Source organism: Clarias gariepinus, chromosome 15 (genome assembly GCF_024256425.1).
Source record: "Clarias gariepinus isolate MV-2021 ecotype Netherlands chromosome 15, CGAR_prim_01v2, whole genome shotgun sequence".
In the NCBI taxonomy this organism is placed as follows: domain Eukaryota; kingdom Metazoa; phylum Chordata; class Actinopteri; order Siluriformes; family Clariidae; genus Clarias; species Clarias gariepinus.
In genome coordinates, this window is record NC_071114.1 from 26,122,841 (window position 1) to 26,145,371 (window position 22,531).

The 22,531-nt window shown below is 39.2% G+C and overlaps 1 protein-coding gene across 8 annotated transcripts in view; it reads right to left on the minus strand.

Annotated features, from left to right (window-relative positions):
• Nucleotides 1–22,531, minus strand: part of myo9aa (myosin IXAa) — a 113,216-nt gene that overhangs the window by 79,708 nt on the left and 10,977 nt on the right. For 7 of the 8 annotated variants that reach the window (XM_053512724.1, XM_053512723.1, XM_053512720.1 and 4 more), the window contains exon 2: nt 6,633–7,558. In XM_053512724.1, the coding sequence (XP_053368699.1) occupies nt 6,633–7,478 (846 nt within the window). In that variant the 5' untranslated portion in view covers nt 7,479–7,558. The remainder of the gene's footprint in view (nt 1–6,632; nt 7,559–22,531) is intronic. The other variant, XM_053512719.1, reaches the window with a different exon arrangement.

The window sequence follows — 22,531 nt, forward strand, 5'->3', positions numbered from 1 at the left end:
GATAGGAAGGAATTAACTAACAAGGGCGCTCAATAGGGAGGAGCAAATCTAAGAAGAAGTGACTGCCCGCCATGGCCGCTTTCCTTTCAGTATTTTTTTTTTTGGGTTGTGTACAGTTCATAAGTCATTTACTATGCCACAGGCAACATTCCAGAGAGACAAGGACTTTATTCTTAGCATGGCTGCGATGCTACTCGTCTTTCAGGCCCTGGTATCACAGCACAGTTCAAACACTCACATGCCAGAATGAGGCAAGGACGTACACTCACTGGGGTTTGGAGCGAGGAGTGAGGGGGTTGAGTGTCCATGTTGAGACCAAACTGAACAAAATAAAGAGACAGGGAGGAAAACACTCCCCTCTCCACTCACATAGACAAGTTTCATGAATTAACCTATCAGTCTGTCACTCAAACAATTACACTACTAACTAACTATTTATCAACCAAGCAATCTATCCATTTATCAATCCACTCATCCATCTATCGATACATATATCCATCCAGTCATATAGATAACTGTTCATATCCATCAATCCAGCCTTCCAATTAATCTTTCTATCCACATTCACCCATATATCCGTCCATATATCGACTCATCTATTCCTCCATCCTTTCAACCATCCATATATCTGTTCACATCAATCCACTCATATTCATCCATCAATTTAATAATAATAATATTATTATTAATATATTCCTCTATTTATTATATAGCCATCCATTAGACATGCATTCATATATTTATCAAACCATCTATCAACAGTCTATATATCCGTTCATTCACTTATTCAATTAGCCATCAATACATTCATATATCCATCCATATCCATTAATCTACCCATACATCTATCCATTAGACATATAACTTAAAGTTGTTTTTTTTGGTGACAAACTCCAAACAAATTACAGATTACTGTAATGCACTTAAAACCGTTTTTTCATACTCCGTGTAAACAGCATTACATCTATTTATAAAACTGTTTAGCAAAAGAAAGCCCACTGTACCAGAGACTGATAACATGGGTGGTCAAGTTTATTTTAACCATTTTTCATTTAGCTGAATTTTCTGTCCATTCAGCTTTGTTTTTATTTTACATTTGATTAAGGAAATAAGATTTAAAATAAAAACAAAGCTAAATAGACAGGAAAGTAAGCGTTTACATTTTACGTCAGATGCATAATTAATGCATTTCATCCGAGTCTTTGGAGCTGGTCAAGTGCGATATCCTTTAAATCGAATTAACAACTGAACAGTTAAGCTTTTAAAGATAACTGCTGCTGTTATTTAGTTGTTCAAGTTTTTAATCAGGACTTTATGAAACTCGAAAGTTGAGTTTCTGGGATAAGGCTGTTGCTATTTAGCAAATAATGTAACGAACCAACCAGAGCAAACTAACAACAACGTATGACTGAGCAGAAAAATAAAAAGGGGTTATCTTAGTGATTGAATATATTGCAATATTCTTTGAAAACAACACCAGAGCACTTTAAATGAAAGATATATTGAAAGAATTTGTAGAAACATTATAATTGTTCAAAAATAGATCATGTGTGTTCATTTACTTAGATATTCATCCATCAATTTATTATGAATTAAACTCAAAACTATGCCTTATTCACCCCAAACAGCACTTCATGAGTTCTGTACCCCTTACCTCCTGCGCTGTCTTGAGCGTAGTCTCAATAAAATCTCACAATCGCTCCTTATGATGAGAAAAACATTAGCTGCAATGAGCGCCAATTACAGCATTATTGCTACAACACATAAAATGCACGCTAATCTTAGGCTTATCTTCTGTTATAATAAAAACATAATGCAACTGAATCCAATCAAATCTACAATAGCAAAGTAAATCTAAGATTAGGGTGTAAAAAGATAAAACTAGCAGCAGATGGCAAATAAAACAGATCTAAAGGAGCTGATTGTAAACTTGCAATTAACGTATTTAAGGCTTTGCTTGGACACACAACAGATCCTGTATCTGAAAAACATCAGGACATTCAGTACACTAATATTTACAGTTCCTCAGTTTTATACTTAAATGCTGTTAAATTCTTAAATCTGATCAATCAATGTTGAAAAACTTCTAGGAGTAACTTTATTCTCAAAAGCTCTATATTCAGTTGTGTTATGTCCATAGAAACAGCTTTGAATGGGACTTCATCAATTTGTGTAAATTATCTGAAAAAAAAAAAAAAAACATGCACAAGTGAACGTTATGGATCTAAGGAGAATTTTGTTTTAATTGTAAAATAACTAGATGGGTAGATAGATAGATCGAGATATGAGCAAATGTCGATTCATTTACATATTGTAATCTTTTGTATGGCGAATCATGTATTGCCAAAATATATATTTTTTTATTTATGAATGTTTGCATACATAAGGTGGTAAAATTGTTTAGGTGGATGGATGGACAGGTGGACGGAATGGTATATGATATGTGCAAAAGATGATTCAGTTACCAATCGTGATCTTTTGCATTGAAATTAAGTATTGGCAAAATTAATTTTTTTAATTATGTATGTTTGCATTTGAGGTGGTAAAATTGTCTAGGTACTGTAGATGGATGGAAAGATGGATGGACGGACGGACAGACGGGTGGATGGCTGGACGGACCAACAGACGGGTGGATGGCTGGACAGATGGACGGGTGGATGGATCTATCTAGTGAGTTACTGTAAATCAGCTGCCTAGTCTCATGACAGATAGGTGGATCATCCAGAAATCTTGTATGCTTGGCTAGGGATGGGACGATGAGATACTCTCTGCTCCATGTCAATCACAGAAACACTTGCCGATCATGTGCATCTGTGTGGTCTTTAACGAGGAAGACCTCCGCTGCAGCTGGCGAGCTTCATGTGTGTTATCAGAATCATGTATTACTCCTGGACTGGTACAATCTGAAAAATGTTTCGGTGTATCTTTTTAGTGTAGAGTTTACGCTACGTTTGTGCGCTTGCGGTTGAATGTGCAGACAAACACAAGACTCACTGTGGACTGAACTTGTCTAAACACAGTAATTAATATTCACTCTATCAACACGTCCTCCTTTTAGCCCTGCACGAAGCTTCGTTTCTGTCCCCTTGTGCTTTGAAGAGATGAGAACAGGATTTACTTTGTACTGCTGCTGCCAGCTGAAACGACACGATTCACGAGGACCCGATGTTGCACACAAACATGTCCATGCCAGAAATCGTGTGAACAGTTATACAGTTAGTCCTATTATTAATACGATTTTAAAAAGCCAGACTAGCAAACAAAGAAGCTTGTGACGCAGCAATTCACAAAATCATGTGAGAGTCACAATGCTCTGTGTAAATTACTGACTAGCTCTATGGTCCTTAAATGGTTCAATGGTGCTCTAGACACAGCGCTGTGTGGCCTTAAAAAAAATAATATTTGGACAACAGTTCTGGAGCAACACCAAGAACACAAGGAATTTTAGTCTGGATGAGGAGGAGGACAGCATGAACTCTTCTAAAGAGATAAAAGCTCTTCTAATGATTCGGCAGAGCATGCGCTACAGCAAGCGTTCATAATTTACTTAAAGTAAAAATAATCTACCACCACTGCTTATACACGCATGATATTAAGTACGCTGAGGATAAATGATAGAAGACTGTTATGGTGAAGCGATAGGTAATTGATTTTGTCATGTCTACTCCCTAAGTCAGATGATATCCAGGTGGTTGTTTTTTTGGCATCGTCACCTAATTTCATACAAGTATAGCAAACATTCCAACATGCTAACCTTTAACAAGCTAGCCCTACTCTTGTGCTAAAGGCACGTTTCATTGCTTATCTATTACTCAAGTAATCAAACTGACAATGTGTATCAGGAATTTCCAGTGAAAATATTTTTCACTTTCTTTCAAGCGACAATAGCTGAGGATCAGCGCACATGCTCTATCTCTTGAAGCTTCATTCCGCACATAATAAATACAAACCCAGGTTCCTTTCACGAAATATTTTCGCTACTTACACACTTATCAGTAACACGCTTATGAGTAACTAGTATGAGAAACGTAACCCTCCACTGCACACATGCGCTCCAAACACTGAATCACATGAATATCTGAAGGTAATTGAGCAAGACTTAAAACCTATTATTTATCGCCGTTACTTAATAAAGTGCCAAAAAAAAGTAAGTTATCAGAGCTACTGAACAGGCACAGGTCCATAAGAAAATTTTTTTTTTAAAAGTTAAAGAAAACAATAGCATATCAGGGTCATTCCGCGCACACGCACACAAACACACACTCAGACAAGATAAGTGCTGTAGCTTGCTATTGTCATGTTCCTTTAATAGCAGGGTTGTCCGGATACGACAAAGTACTCAAGTTAAAGCCTTTACCCTTTGTACAACTCCAAAAAAAAGGAAAAAAAGCATAATACAACTGCTCCGCCTATGAACATGTAAACAAAGCAGCGTTAGAGTGTGAAACTATTCACCAGTGCCATCTATATGTCACATCTGTTTAGGTCATTTTAGATTTTAAAGCTTAAAAAAAGAAAAAAGGGGAAAAAAACCTGATGGACTGTGGACAGAGCGCAAACCCAGTGAACTATTGAAGCAGACTGAACCGAGCCCTGGGGGGGGGGGGGGGGGGGGGATCAAAGCTGATTATCTGATTATCATATGAAACAATAAAGTCACCATTCAGTTAAACATAAACAGGTTGCATAACACATAGGATAACAAAATGTCCACTTTAGATATATTTTTCAATTCCAGATTTTAGAAAAGGTCTTGAGCCAGGTCTCGTTTCTTCATATTTTGCTTTCATAAGAGCCAGACTTTCTTGTATTTTAATGGAGTCTTGAATAATAGTTCTCCATGCTTCCTGAAAGATTTTTTTGGCTCTCATTTTTGGCAAGTAAGCCGCACAGTGACCTATGAATCATTCAAGTATAAAAGCATCTAACTTAAGGCATGAACCAGTGAGAAACAGGTGCAGATGATGAGAGATGATCAGGCTGGTGATTAGTATACTGATGATGCTGAACTCTGAGTGGTTAAAACAGTCGAGAGGGGAAATGAGGTCGCTGCCAATTAATTAATTTAATCAACATATTTTAAATAATTTCATTCATTCATCAACTATAGTGCTTATCCCAGGAGACTTGGGAATGACCAATTAACCTAGTCTGCATGCCTTTGGACTGTGTGAGGAACCCAGAGTACCTGGAGAAAACCCCACCAGCACGGTGAGAACATGCCATCTTCACACATAGACCCAAGGCAGGCACCCTGAAGGTGCAAGTGCAAACCACTACGCCACCGTGTCAAGACTTTACCAATATAACTGATGACTCTAAATAAATATACTACACCTAAAGGTTGTAGACATCTGACCAGTGCACTCATATGCAGTCCTATTAAAAACTGTTGCTACAAAGTAAAATTTTTATTTAATGGCAAAGTTAACATAAAACTGAAAATTTTCCTTCAAAGGAATTAAGAAGCCAAAACCTATTCCAGCATGACAAAGCGAGCTCCATGAACACATGATGCCTTAAGACTGGGGTAAAAGAACTCGTGCACAGAGCTGTTGGGATGAAATGAAACAGACAGCATTCTCAGACCACCTCACCAAACATCGATGTGTGACCTCTAACGCTTTTGTGGCTGAATGTTCACAAATCCCCTTAATCAGCTAAATTAAACAGGATGTTCAGAAAGGTCATGGGGGTGTGATGATTAGTTGTCCACAAATGTTTGGCCGTATAGTGAACTATTATAAAACTTCTCATTTAGTTAGAAGAGTATAAATCCAGTCCTTCTCAAACTTAACAGACTGAAAGTGCAAACCTCGGAATGACATGCTTTCGACACGTCTTTGTTAGACGCTTCTGCACCGTGAGCTAATCAGCGTGTGCTGTAGACTTTGGCAGGGTGGAGTGACTAATCAGTCACCTGCTGTGTGAGTGAAAAAGAGCAAGAGCTACCGGCGAAACTTCAGCCTCCGTGTTACGCCCCTCCACATGCCGCATTAATCTGTAACACGCAGATACGCAATCTCACTGTGCAAACAATTAAAGCCGGTTCTCTGCACTTGAAAAGCACTCGACAGCGCCGGGAAGTTGGTGATTAACCTCTGCGATTGAACATTAGCTTTCTGACAAAGCAGGTTAATTGCTGGAAGAGTTCCAGCGCTCGGGCTTCACGCCGCACGGGTTCCGGATTTGCAGTGTCATATTTGTTAGCGATGTTCTTTTCCAAGTACTTTTAAAGTTAAATTACTCGTGCTAATTAATAGACAGAAAATGACTGACTGATGTTTACATGAAACAATGTTGTTGAGACTTTTCCATTTAATTTCCATCACATGCTGTATTGTTTCAGATGTTACAGTAAGTAGTAGAGGTCAATCATCGTTATTTTTCCAGCTTGAGACAGAAATGTTTCTTTGGTCCTGGACTTCAATCAAAATGTATTTACAAGTTAAAAGGAGAAAAAAAACTAAAAATCAATCACTGCAATCAAACGCAAGCACTCAATCCCATTCATATGGCACATTTAGTATGATTAGATAGTACGAGTTACTTTAAATTTCAATCTGATGTAAAATTGCATAGCAACTCTGTAAAGCCACAGCTATGAGACATCATGAACATCCTGCTCTTACCTCCAGCACTGGCCCAGCTCCGAGAATGATCTGCTCCACCCCGCTGGCAAAGCCCTTCTGACTGAGCGCCGTCAGATGATGGATGAGGAAATTGGTGCTCTGTGTCTTCCCTGAGCCGCTCTCTCCCGAGATGACGACGCACTGGTTGCGCTTGCGTCTCAGCATGGCGTGGTAAGCCACATCGGCCACGGCATATATGTGCGGTTCCAGCTTCCCAAGTTCGTGGTTGTCGTACATCTTGACGTATTTGGGGTTGTAGACGGGCAGAAACTTGAAGGGGTTGATGGCCACGAGGATGCTACTCACGTACGTGTAGATCTTCTCCTGCATGAAGCGGGCACGCAGGTTCTCCAGCAGAGTCTTTTCGCTCAGGTCAGGAAGCTTGCAGAGGTCGTCGTGGTCCTGTATCTGCGGCGGAGGCAGCAGTCCGCGCTCCACCATGCGCCGGCGCTCCTCCGTCAGCTGCAGCCACATAGCCACGTTGCTGTAGTGGATGGAACCGTCGATGTTCTTCTCACGCAGGAGAAAGCGATAGTCCTCGCTTCCCGAGCGGTTCTCGAGCGCAGCACGAGGCCACAGCATCATGCGCTGAGCCGGGCAGTCGTTTGGGTTTAGGATCCATTCCTCCCCGCCGAACTCCTTCACCTCGGCCAAGACGTAGCATTTGGTGCGGTCCAGCCGCAGCCGAGCGATCACCTGCTCGATGACCTCGGCGGCCGTGGTTCTCTTGCGGGCCAACACGGGGCAGTAGATGGTGCCCACGGCGATCGCCCCGGGGTAGACACGCAGCGAGAGCTCGGCATCCTCGAAGCAGCGGCGCCGCCCGCCAACATCGCGAATGCTCATGTTGGAGCCACGCGGCCCATCAGCTCTCGGCGTGTGCACTTCGGAAAAGGTCCAGAGAATGCTTCAAGACATCACAACTGCTAAAAAAAAAAAAAAAAAAAAAAAAAAGAGAATAACAAAGAATGGAAAAAAAAGATAAATGATTAACAGGAGGATTTTAGTGACAAGCACGAGACTGGAACAGACTTTAAAGCACCAACACAGAAAATACTTAAAACTGTTAGGCAGCTTTACACCACACTAGGTTTATGTGACACAATAGCCCTTCTTCAGGATTTCACGTAGCCATGATATGTTGGGATATTCATGCTAATTAAATTAATGCCAAACCATCCAAAGTGCGAGTATGCTGATATTGTTGTAAAAAGCATTTGGGCAAATGATTAGGTGAACTGCATAATGGGTATTGTGTCACTGGGTGTGGTTTGAGGCGATAAGTGTGTGAGCTGCAGTAAGATATCAGCCTGCATATTTTCTTTTGTTTTTGTATGCAGAAGTAAAATGGTGAAAACACTTTGTCTTTATTTTTTATGATGGTTTAAGATGTAAAATCACAATTAGGGCAGAATCTAACACAAACAGTGGACAAACGCGTCTTCTAGTCTTCTAATGGAAAAAAAAGTTTAATGAAATGTATCTAAGTCTAATTTCACATCGATCTCAAACGAAGTGTGTGCTTTATTTAAAGTAGAACAATATATATATATATATATATATATATATATTTTTTTTTTTTTTTTTTTTTTTTTTTATTACCTTACCTTAATAAAATTGTTGCATTTTTAAACTGGAAATGGTCTGGTAGCTGTAGTTTATACTTAAACATTGTAAATAATTATCTGTTGAAAAATGTTTTTACATAGACGTTAATGGAAAAGAGACAAACTTTATTAAGGTGAAAGCAACAAACATGTTGACTGCTCCTCATCTCAACTGCGTGTGCTAATGCAGATCCACACTGCATATGTTGTTGAAAATCATGCAAGCTTTTTGTCTTTTGACTGAAGTGAAACAATCACAAACCATTTCTGAACAACTACCCGACCAGTCTCCACGACCGGATGATTTTACAGCCTAAAGGTAGATTTTCACCTTCTAGACTGCGCCAGTTCATGTTAATCATTCAACTGGTTCCTACTGCAAGTTTGATTCATAACAGAAAAATAAGGTAATAATTATGGGAAGGAACTGTAAGAAACAAAATAAAGATCATCAGTACAAAGACAGACAGAAAAGGAATATCAGGTACACAAACACACGGATGTACACTAGGGCTGGGTGATATGGCTGAAAACTATCACGTTCAGTGTTTCATATCAGTCGATATAGACAATTATTGATATTTTTTATGACCCATTTAAAATAAGGACCAGAAGAAAAATATATTACATTTAACCATTTTTATTTTAAACTTAACCTTCCTCTGATCATAGTCCCCTCAGTTATTAAGGCAGAAATGTCAACAACCATGGAAAACTCAAATAATTAAAATTTAAACATAAGTCTAAAGTCACAATAAACACTTAATTATCTCAACATTTAAGGTGCAAAATGAAAGAAAATGTAAGAAATGCTTAATAAAGTATAATAAAATAGTGCAAAGTGCATTTTCTGCTTATAAAGAGGAATCCAGCAGACCAGCACGAGACAACGACATGGCGCAACCAAACGTGATACTGTTACATGATTGGCTGTTAGCGTATCACTCCCTATGTTGCTAGGTTACCAGAAAGCGAGTGCCTTTGTTAATGCAACTGTCACGGGCAACCAGAGGCGGACCAGAAGACTAGCAGTTTGTAGCGTGGACGGTAAACCCAAAGCAGAAATAGCGGCAGGCAGGATAACGACCTGAGACATTGTAAAAACTCTTTTATGCCGAGAGCAAGAGTTTACAGAATTAAACCCGCATTCTAGCAACTCACACTAAATCAGGAATTGGACCCAAAATTGTAAGTACTCACATAAGATCCGGCAAAGCATCGGAAACGGCATGAGCAGACTCAATGACTGAGCGACATGAAGCGCCATCTTGTCTCCTTTTATGCTTCCTGAATCGCGACGGTACTACTTCATGGTCCTAGTGCTGGTCGCGGGGCGAGTGCTCATGACAGCAACCAAACTAGCTTTGCAACCTCGGTTTTCTTCCCACAAAGAATAAAAATTATCGAACGTTTTATCGAACACATGTTTTATTGATATGGACCATGTGTCTATCGCGATACATATCGTTATCGTTTTATCACCCAGCCCTAATGTACACACACACCGACAAACAGAGACAAGCGCTCACATGCACACAGGCACAGATGGACATACGCACGCACACAGACGTACACACAGAGACAGACCGACAGGGGTACGCACACACAGGCAGACAGACAGACAGGGGTACGCACACACAGGCAGACAGACAGACAGGGGTACGCACACACAGGCAGACAGACAGACAGGGGTACGCACGCACAGACAGACAGACAGGGGTACGCACGCACAGACAGACAGACAGGGGTACACACGCACAGACAGACAGACAGGGGTACACACGCACAGACAGACAGACAGGGGTACACACGCACAGACAGACAGACAGGGGTACACACGCACAGACAGAGACAGACATATGCATACAGAGACAAAGATGGGGAAACAAAAAAATGCCAGATTTTGGCTTTAAGCACACACCAGCTTACTATCTGTGCTGAACGTAACACAAATCAGCTGGCTGCCAAGATAACCAGCTGCCACCTTCTTCTTCTTTACACACACACACACACACACACACACCCATCAGAGCACTGCATCTTAATAAAAAGACTAAGCTGGCTCTGCGGGTTATTGCTCAGTACAAAAGTGAAACAATGACATCACGAGCTCATAAATCCCTCAATAATCTATAATCCACTAAGCAATGGATATATTTGGCACAATAAACACAAGCTAAAAAACACAAACTGATAATCCATCTTATTATTTTTGTAAAATGTGCTAACAAATGTGAAGAAGCTCATTTTCAAACAATGACTCAATGGCGGGAAATACACTCAACAAAAATATAAACGCAACACCTTTGTTTCTGCTCCGATTTTTCATGAGATGGACTTAAAGATCTAAAATTCATTCCAGATACACAATATTACCATTTCTCTCAAACATTGTTCACAAATCAGTATAAATGTGTGATAGTGAGCACTTCTGCTTTGCTGAGATAATCCATCCCACCTCACAGGTGTGCCAAATCAAGATGCTGATCTGACATCATGAGTAGTGCACAGGTGTACCTTATACTGCCCACAATAAAAGGCCACCCTGGAATGTGCAGTTTTTTGCTTTATTGGGGGTCTGGGGATTTAGAACCGCTCAGTATCTGGTGTGACCAACATTTGCCTCATGCAGTGCAACACATCATCTTCGCATAGAGTTTAGCAGATTGTCAATTGTGGCCTGTGGAATGTTGGTCCACTCCTCTTCAATGGCTGTGTTTGGAGTTGTTGGATATTAGTGGGAACTGGAACACGCTGGCGTATACGCCGGTCAAGCACATCCCAAACATGCTCAACGGGTGACCGGTGAGTATGCTGGCCATGCAAGAACTGGGACATTTTCAGCTTCCAAGAACTGTGTACAGATCCTTGCAACATGGGGCCGTGCATTATCTTGCTAACTCTTAATTAAATATAAAGGCGTTTATAAAGGCGTTTATATTTTTGTTGAGTGTAATTAGCTGTGTAACTCAAATGGCGACATAGCAGAGTACCTCATCGTCTCTGGAGTTAAGAGTTACGTTTACATACTCCTGCAAGGCGTGAGCGTGTGTGTGTGTATACACCCGAGTGTGCCTCTCATTACTGGAACGATGATGCTGCAGCCGAGATTGGAGTTGAGCCAAAGGGATCAGGTGTATAAGTATGTGTGCACGTGTGTATACACACATGTACACAAACACACAAAAACAAGGCTATAACATGTCTGCCCTTTCAGCATCTAGCTGTTTGAGAAGACAAAGCAAAATACGACACGTTTACAGATGTTTTTTTTACAAACTGTCATGATGGAAGTTTAACAAGTTTCGAGGATACTCGCAAAACTTTGATTTTGTTTCGTATTGTTTCTATAGTAACAGCTTATTCCAGGGACTTGTACAGCAGACGAGCTACGTCATCTAAAACTAGGAATAAACTGATTTTAAATAAACATCTGATTTGACAAAGAAAACACGACCGGTGACAAGTTGAAGCTTTCTGTTAAGAAAACTTTTTTATTTAAGTGGGAGGAGTCTTCAGTGTCAGGGCTTTGTAACAGTCTGGAGGTTTTCTTCTATGGGAAAGTCCTCAGGACATTTTTTTTAAGGCTCTTATTATTGTTGAGAGGGGGGGGAGGGGCTAATAGTGAGGAAACACCTGTTAATACTGTAATGATAACAGGAACTAGCTTCTCCCTTGGACTTTCTAGAAAATTCAACAAAAGCTAAATACTACAAAAAGCCAAATACTACAAAAGTGTAATGATTGGCAAATTACATATTAATTATAGGGGAATGGAAACATTTTATTAAGTCAACTGCAAACATATATAAATTAAAACATAATACAAATAAATAAAAAGATTTGAGACAGTTTGCTGAAACATGAATTGCTACATGAAAAAAAAATCACAAAACATCATTGAACGATTTCACCCCCTTCTTTATTATATACATCATGTTTTACCCTTGTGTTATATACAGTACTTTGTTTACCGATGACGTCCTTTAGTCATAAAGTCATTAGCGAACCCTAAAAGAGGCACTGAAAGCGATCTAAAAATCAATAACAGGAAATGACACTAGAAAAGACTAACTGATCAGAGACCAGTTAAAGACTGATGTTACGCTGACTCTTCAGTCTCTTTCCTTACTTCCACAACCCACAAATAATTTCAAATATATAAGGATAAAAAAAAAAAAGTGTGCCACTATATTAGCGATTGAACAGTGATACAACTCTAACCAGATTATACACTGAGTATTAGCGCTGAATTCTCAAAGGATTTGGACACCTCAAGGCTGAGCAGATGGTCTGCGTTCTGCTTAAAGCTTAATAGCATGAGATTTAAAGGATGGGGTGTGCAAAAAGAGAAACAGGTAAAAAATAAATAAATAATAATAATAATGAACCTAAAATTTAAGAAAGGTGTTTAATATCAATGATTAAATTATAAAATCCTGTGCACCAAAAGGGCACGCACCAGGCCCTTCAAGCAGGTACAAAAGATACAGAACAATGACCAGACACTCCCTCCAATATTAATCAAATTTTAATTATTTGGCTACTACTAGGCCTATATTTGCTAAACCAACTGAAAGAGAAAATATTTTATAAGCAGAACAGCAATCGTTTTTTAAAAAGTCCATTTTTATTTTACTTAAACTAAGAATATGCCGTTAAAAATAAAAATCCATTGTACAATTATTTGGAATTTAACTCAAGTTTCTGAACTTAAAGCCTGTTTCGACAGGGCAAGCACAAAATAACATGAAATAACATTACAAAACAAACAACACAATTAGGTTTTAAACCAAAGACGTTTAAAATCAGTGCACATCATCTGGACATGAGCATTTATCTGAAGCGCTATTTTACAGAGTTACTGTTATCTGGCAGAAGGACAAAAACCCCATTAGCAGTGCATCCTTTAAGAAGAAGGGAGTGGGTGAGTGATGATGTCATGGTGCCAACGGTGTCTCTTGAGATGCTGATAAAACTCTGACCAACTGCGTTGGACCTGAAGTCAAACTCCTGACGCCCTCCCACTAGACTGCAGATACTGACTCATTTACTCCGCAATGAGAGACAGAGAAGCATTCACACACAATGGCTACATCTCATCTGCGGCAGCAGGGGTGTAAAACTGTGAGTCAATCTCAGAAACAGGGTCATTGTTGAGATATCGGACTGCCACTTACCCCCACCAGTGTACTCTTCTGAGCAGCTCTGTCGAATTATGCTCGTCACTCTGTTGGAAAACACAGCGCTCAACAATGATTCAGTAGTGCCAATGATGCAAAATGGTTGACGTACATGATCAATTTCATTTGCAACATGATGTGCTGCATCTTTAAGGGTTGCTGGGGTGGAACACCAGTTTTCATTGAATTTTTATAATTTTACTACGACTTGAAACACATCTTTGAAATGCACTGATGGTCTGTTGTTTAATTTTCATTGCCCTTTCCTCTTCAGGGAATTTAGTTTGATCTGAGTGACGTTAGAAAAGCAAAGTTTTCAGGCATTTTGTCATAGCAAGGAGTGAAAATCAACAAACTTGTTGTTGTGAACCCTGATTTTACCCTTTTAGATCAAAGATACATCATTTAGAAATGGTTTGAGGAACATGACAGAGTTTAAAGTGTTGACTGAAACTAAGGCATGTGCTGGAACAACAAGTCAGGTCCACAGAGACTCTGACTTACAACTTGCGCAACTTAAATATCTGTCGCTAACATCACTGTCCCCTTTTTTACCAAAGTGGACCAGGTGCTAGCACGTGTATGTCTGTACTTTCCCTACAATGCTAGTGGCAAAATCTCTCCGGTGTAAAGACCGCGATCTCAAACTTTTAGTCGTTATAATCCAGCTCCCTACCCCCTAACGTAAGCGGTTCTTTGTTCCAGCACAGAAAAATATTGGTGCCAATATTTTGTCTTGAGGTAACGATGCTTTGGCGATCTAAAAACAAATAACTGATTCAAAATTGGGCTCTGGCTCCAAAATGGCTCCAGAACTTCAAGAGCTTTGCCGAGTCAAAGCTCTTTTGGTGCAGGACCAAGAGTGTATTATGGTTATGCGGGTGGTGGGTATGATGTCTTGGCTCATTGGTGAACGCTGACTGAAGTTTTGATCAAATATTTTACCCAGTGCCTAATTTGAAGATTCATTTGTGCAGTCAAAATAACACAACCCACTCTACACCAGGGAGTGTAAAAACCTAAAGCTTTTTACAAGAGATGCAGGAGTGAGGCTCAGGATCTGGGAGAGCACCAGCATGGAGGCCCAGCCTGGCTCTGAGATAAAGCAGGCCTGTAGGAGCAAGATAATTACAAAGATAATGAGCTCTCTGGAAGCTGGGCCTCTGATTGATTTCAGAGTTGAAGGGGTACAAGTGTGCTTGAAGAACATACCAGGTCAGGCTCCGACATGCCCCCGTCGAGACGGGTCGTCTAATTACAGCGCAGACCCGCCCCCTCACACTGATACAGAGACAATGATTTTATGAAGGAGGTGAAACTGATCAGGAAAGGTAGATACTGTTTTGATTTATGCTCTCCACACACTAATTTGACCACCACCTGCAACTTAGTTGGTGTGTTACGTGTTGTTGCCTTTCATGGCCCTGATTTATGCTTCAATGAAAACAGGCTTTTGATGTAGTCGGGGAATCATTAAAAGGTGGTTGCTCTAAAACCCTGCGGTGCATTGCAAGGTAAAGATGAGCAGATGAATAAAGGGTGGAAACTGACAGGAAATGCATTTGTTATAGCTGATGTACCTGTTCAATTACCTGCCGCAATTGTACTTTTATAACCAAATTAAATTATTTTATTGTCCAAGTAACAGATAAAGGTGATGTTGCATCACTCGTATCATATTCCATGATTGTATGAATTAAATGATGTAGTGTTTATCTATGTTACAAGTTGTTGCTAATGAAAAATGAAACCCTAAAGAAAACCTCTACTCGGAATTCCCAATTGGGAACTCTGGGTATTCTATAACACTAACTATACAGTTTACTATCTTAAGGAAGACACGTTTTCCTTCCCCCACCTCACAGCTTGAATAAAAGGAGATAAAAATTTCATATTATGACATAAATCTCTTGTTCCAACTTCCCACTTCAAAGTCAAGTGTAGCATTATTGCATACATGTCGTATATAACACAGTAGCGCTGTGTTTTAAGTGTGATTGGTGCTTAAGGATGGTTTAGACGGACTTATCTAACCTCCATTCTTGCATCTCCTGCCTGCAAAGTATAGGTGACACATAGGGATCACTGATCATCTGTCAGCGTCCGTCGTCACACTTTCTCCTATCTGTAACTCCTGCTAGACCATTCATGAGAATTTGTCCAAACCTTCACAGAACCTTTATTAGGAAGCATGACGTGCTTGTGCTGTAGCTCATCTTTCTCACCCACTATAACGCTTATGCTCTATAGGGTCGCGGGAAGCCTACACCCCGGACGAGGTGCTGATGAAACACAGGACACGCATTACGAGGAATTTAGAAATGGGAATTAAATTAATCTAGGAGGATTATTAATGTAGGAGGTAACCCACCAAGCACATTCAAAAGACCCAGCCTGGTATGGATGGCTGTTTCCTTCCGCACTCATACACAGAAATTATGTTCAAGAGGACCTTTTTTTCCCCCATCTGAGACATGTGATGATGGTGAAAGGGCTTGTTTTTTTTCTGTGTCAGCTTAAAAGAAAGCCTGTTTTACAAGTCACCACAGAGCTTGTTTATGCTTTAAGACTGCAGAAAGGATGGAAAGCGTATCAGATGACATGAGCCTGGAAATCTGTGCATAGCTTTACGGACAGATAAAACAGGCTTAGATGGGAGAATAAAAGTATGACAATGTGTGATAAACTAATGTATTTCCCTCTATTAAAAAATATTATATTGATATAAATAATTTAAATATTGTTTTATCATCTTTTTAATTATATAAATGATTACCATGATATGGTGCTGTTGCATAGTTAGCACATACTAGTACATAACAGGTATACAGTATATACAGTACATGATATATTTATATCAGAGTTTTGTAATCTTTTCATGCAATCTCATTTCTGAGGAATGCACCATTTGCACTAGAGCTACGATTATTTCTTAATAAGTGTATCAGTTATTTCGTTAAGTCATCTCTGTAAAACCAGAAACGGGCGTCGACTTTGCCACGCACGCCTAAAGAATGTCGTCTAGTCAGTAATGCAGCAAGCTCAGAGGCTTGTTACTGGAGTGCGAATTAAACTGTGTGACATTGCGATTCACCTGTGAGGCCATCTCCCCTCGGGGCTTGTTCGTGACTTGATATTCGACAATGCACGAGGTGTAGGTATTTAGCCACCATGACTGGGATCTGTGCTAATTTATATACAGACACTAAAAAAGTAACAGGTTTGTTTTCATTCTTGAGTGAGTCGTCAAAACATTCATTCAAAGGGAAAGCTCGGTCACGTGAGCCATGTTGAGGGCAGAGCACCGATGTACAGCAAAAAGTGATGGTGCTAGAGGCCAGTGATTTGTATAAAGTGAAAACATTGATTTGTTCATTATTCCTGAAAAGATGGCACACGGAACCAGCATAACCAAAATCGCCCATCAACAACACACACGAGGAAAAGAAATCTATTGGCAAAAGTATTCACTTACCTGCCTACACATGCATATAAACTAGAGTAACATGCAAATCTTAATCCATAGGGGGTAAATATGATGTTGGCCGTGCACCCTTTGCAGCTATAAACAGCTTCAACTCTTCGAAGATGTTTTAAAGAAGTTTATGGAAGGTTGGTGCGCAGCATTGATGGAACTAGTGATGGGTTGTTTTTCAGCCATTGGGCTCGGTTCCTTACGTCCAGTAAATGCAATTGTAAATGCTTCAGCATACCAAGACATTTTGGACAATTTCATGCTCCCAACTTTGTGGGAACAATTTGGGTGATGGCCCTTCTTGTTCCAACATGACTGCACACAAGTGCACAAAGCAAGGTCTATACTAACATGGACGAGCAAGTTTGTTTTGGAAGAACTTGAATCCTGACCTCAACGATAGAACACCTTTGTGATGAATAGGAGTGGAGACTGCGAGCCCCAGGCCTTATTATCTAACAGTGGATGTTAAATGATAAATTGTAAGATGACCTCACAATTGCACTTCTGAAAAATGATAAAAAATTTGCATTAAAAAAAAAAAAAAAAAACACTCCTAAACTCCTTTTGCTTAATTAAACAGCAACAGAGATGAATTGTTTTTCTTTTTTAGAAAAATCAACTATTATTTTTAGGGATGCACCGAAATTTCGGCCGCCGAAAATTTGCTATTTCGGCCGAAACGTAAGAAAGCGCCAAAAATAAAAGCCGAAATTGTCGCCACGCGTCTCCCATCCTCCCGTCTCGTTCGCGCTGTCATTACACATCAAACACTGAGTATGTCGGCGGTTTGGAAGCACTTTAAAGTTTCAGATGAGAACAGCAAAGTTGCAATATGCAACATTTTTTTTAATACAAACAAAAAGAAAATATTTTAAACATGTTATTTTAATGAAGCCATTTTCGGTTTCGGTATCGGTTTTCGGCCAAGTGCATCCAAAAATTTCGGTTTCGTTTTCGGCCCAGAATTTTCATTTCGGTGCATCCCTAATTATTTTTTAAATGTATACAGCATTTTACCAAAAAAATATCTTCATTTTTCACAATACAAGGAATACCTTATATCCATATCTCACCTATGCAGTTTGACTCATTGCGAGATGCGGTGTTAGGCACTGTGAGCTGCCGCAAAGTTCTGCAAGTTCCGTAAGTTTTCACGAGGACCAGCAAAAAATTTCGCGGTGAATCATGATGCATGGTACTTCCGGCCACCGCGCAAAACGGCGTAGGGAGATAGGGGTATTAAAATTGCGCAAAAACATAATAGAAGCTTTCAAAAATTAATTGAAAGAAGCTTTGAGGCAGAAGATTTTGCCTCGATCATTTTTTGTAATTGAATTACTTAAAGAATCGTTTCAGCCCTAATGTCATGCAACCCTGCTGGAGTATGTGGAGGAAACCCACCAAGCATGAAAAAAAACATGCGCACTCTATGCACACAGACCCTCATACCATAGAGATCTTATGCAACTAAAAATGCAATACCCCTTCGATTTAAGTTTTTTCTTTTTTTAACCTCGACCTCCCTGACGCACAGTTTTAGTGTTTATTGTAAACGAGCTCATGCTGAGCGTGGCTGGGTTGCTGGCATTAGATTGGTTGCGTGGTGGCTTAATGGTGTGCACGGTTGCCTGTTACCTCCAAAGTCAGTCTGTGATGGGGTGTTTGCATGTCCTGCCTATGTTTAGTGGGTTTCCATCAGTTTCCTCCCACAATGCGCTGTCTGGTGTTTTCGAAGGGTATAAACATTTGTGTTGGCACATGCGCCGATCGTTTGTGTTGTGTGCGCAATTAAAACTTCCTCATTAAACGCGATCTTAACACCTTCATTCCGTGTACTTTTTGGTAACACGTAAATTTTTTTTAGCCAATTCCAAAAATCAACAAATAAGAAGCGGGCACACCTAGTAAGACTATAAGTCAGTTTCATGCCCGCAGGCTTACATAAGAGACGAACCGGAATTGTCCTGAATCAGGGACGACCACTCAGATCACCCTGCCACTTTGTTGAGCTCTAATTAAGGAAGAGATGTACAGAACATCTGCCAGTAGGCCACTAATAATCTGACAAACAAAGTGTGCATCCGTGTATGTGTGTGTGTGCACATTTGTGATTACAGACAGGATAGTATTTCGGAAGGCCTTGAGGGCTAGGGATTGTTGATTAAGAACTTGTCTCTGTACTGAAAATTAAAAACAAAATCTAATTTCCGTGAGACTCCCATCCTGCATGGTGCACATTCTTCTCCTTTATCTCCACAAACCTAATCTCCGACTTAAACTGCAAAAGCACCAAAGTGAAGCACACATTAAAAAAAAAAATACAATGCTTCTCACACACAGTCCATGACTAAGTAAAGCCCAGAAAGAGGATTAAAGGGTGGCATAAACATTCTCTGACATTACAACACTCTTCTAACTTCACAGTAAGCACCAAGTCTCTTATTAATGAATGATTTAAAAAAGGCAGAAATTGACAGAGTTCTAATTGAAAATTAAGGTAGAACACTACAGGGTCAAACTAACACATTTTATCATAACCGTACACTTCGTTTGTTCACCTACGATGGTATGCTAGCTTCAACCACAAGTCAATCTGAACCTGGTTTCTGACCTGTAGGGGACGACAGGACGACGCACAAATGAGACACACACCCACCATCAAGAATCAAATGCATTTTTGTCTCTTTCGACCTGCTGCAAAGTGAGCATAAAAATATAATTGATTGCAATAAGCTAGTCAGCTAGCTGCTAGTGCTGCACATTTATTTCCGCTGAACAATGAAAAAACATTTTGGACAAATATACACCACAGAACTTTTTCACAAAACTAAACTGAGGGGTTTTCCAGGCATAGTACTCCTCTACACAACCAGGAACTATAAAAAAAAAAAAAAAAGAACAAACATGAACTTTATAGTATTTTAGTTTGGAACCATGCACCTCTGAACTGAAGTTTTATAACAACGCAAGAGATTTCTCTGACCGGAACGGAGCTTGCTTTTTTAGAGCTCAGAGTAGAAAGTCCGGGGTGAATCTCAGCACTTCTGCAATCGAAGCATACTCGAGGGTTTCACTTAGTGCACTGATTTAACCCCAGTCTGTTTGTTACATTTCACTTCACTCAGACCCTCAGGCCTCGTGGAGGACCTCGCCGGGTCCATTATGAGGGGCGAGGCGGACTGACTCATCAATTAGATCTGCATCGATACCACTTCTTTCGTCGAGTACATGTTTCTGGTTTTCATCACTTTCTTTACTGATCCTGAAACGAAACCTAGCTAGAATTAATCAATGGGGGCGTGTACGTATGGAACCTTTTATTTACATTTAGGCATTTGGCAGACGCTCTCATCCAGAGCGACTTACAAAAAGTGCTTTAAAGTTTACATCATTGGATACATACTTACACTGGGTTAACTAGGTTAATAAATAAGTGCTAAAGATAGTCAATGTCTATTAGATAGTCAAAGTCTATTTAGCTTTGTTTATATTTCCCTGATTTATATATTCAAATTTTATTTGTCACATACACAGTCCGAAATGGAATGAAATGCTTATACGACCGCCAGTGACCTTAAAAAGAGAATTAAAGCTTATAATAAGAAATAAATAAAAATAAAAGAAATACGATAAAAAAAATTAAACAGAAAAATTAAATTGAACTAGGAAAAATAGAACTATAAATAGAAATATGCTGTACATAAAAATAGAAATATACTGTACAAATAGAGATATAATATAATAATAATATAAATATATATTTTAATAAAGAGCAATTATATAGCAATAATATATATATATATATATATATATATATATATATATATATATATATATATATATATTATAATAAAGAGCAATAAACTCTTTATTCTCAGTTTTATATTTAAAATGTTTCACCAGGTCTCTTCTATTTTGTTTTCAGAAGATGCTAAAGTTCCTACGTTTTTCTCTTTCACTCATCCTGATCACATTCATTTCATGGTATTTCATGACAATGTACATTATGTGTGATGTGGTATCGCCACGTTTGCATCGGACGCTTCTTATGAAAAAGATCATTGCACTGATACAGCTGTAGTTTGAACACAGAAGGAAGCAGACACGTAGGCGGGGCATGGTATTTCAAGGGGGAGGCAAAAGAATCTTGAAGAGGGATCACTTCCTAAATTCAAAGGAAAATGAGGAGAGTGGGGAAAAATCTAAAGAGGTGAATGGGGGAAGAGAGAGAGATGGATGGAGTTCAGGATCTGTCTCAGGTCAGTCAGCAGCATGTCAAAGACTGAGTGGTCAGCAGGCACACACACACTCCTCGTGTGTGTGTGTGTGTGTGTGTGTGTGTGTGTGTAATGGCATTACTCAGCCGAGCTTCTCCTCCCACTGCAACACAGATTCGCAAATCTGCTCTTGGATTCAGATGGATCTGATTCAGTTATTGCTCATGAAAAGCCCTTTGTGGCACATTGTCCCCTCCCCCACCAAAGTCCAGGGATTCACCCAGCTCTCCTGAACGGTCTGGTGCAGCAGGACCACCACACAAACAAAATATATTCTCTATATAAGTAACGACAAAAATACACACTCCATCCTCTTTCAAATTTCCTTTTTTTTTCAGGGATATAATGGGTGATCTTTATACTTTTATCCAGATCTTTTTATTTACATTTGCACAATACATTGATTTAGACATTTTAGAACTTTTGTTGTTTCGTGGAATTTGACAAAAGTAATTTCACTTAAATTTTTATCATAACAAATTTATGTTCTGCATAACTTGGAAAAAATATGAGAAAAATAGAGTATTACAGAAAGTTAATTTACATGAACACAGTCAAGTGATCCGGAGGTGACCCAGATCCTAAAAGCTATTGCTTTTATCTGACATCACTACACAGTAAAACAATACCTTTTATTGTTGCCATCTCAAAATACTGAGCAACAAAATGTTTTTGAAGGCACATTTTTTGTAATAACATAAAAAAAATTAAAAGCTTATTAATTCCACATGATTATCGTGTTTTATGACATAAGGAAAGAGAAAAGCAAATTTTCAGATATGTAACACAAATTAGATGGTCTTTGTTCAGGATGCTCAGGTACAATAAAGCACATAATCTTACAAATGGAAAACAAGGGTGTTAATACAAACAGAGACTTTACATGTGGAGAACATTAAACAAACTGAGTAGCTCCACAAGCAGATCCTTGAACATATCATGAATATGGAGAAGAATAAATTGTATGTGAAAAAAATTCTACGCACCATTCACTAGATCTAAACCAACTCAAAATTGTCAAAGTTATCGATCAGTACAGAAACCTTAAAATATCAAGACTATACAAAGAAAACGTCTCTGATGGTTAAATAAAGAGTTGAATGATTTGTTAAATTATCTATTCCAGTTTTTACCCATGTACACAAAGCTCCACCTGCAAAATCTAGTTAGCATTAGCACTGGCCTTCACGACATCCCTTTCCAAACCCCCTCGGACTGTTCAAAAGCCAAGCACAACTCGCTATGCATGGAAGTCTTCCTCATAACAATTAACGAGAAGGCCAATCCAAATACATACATACATACATACATACATACATACATACATACATACATACATACATACATACATACA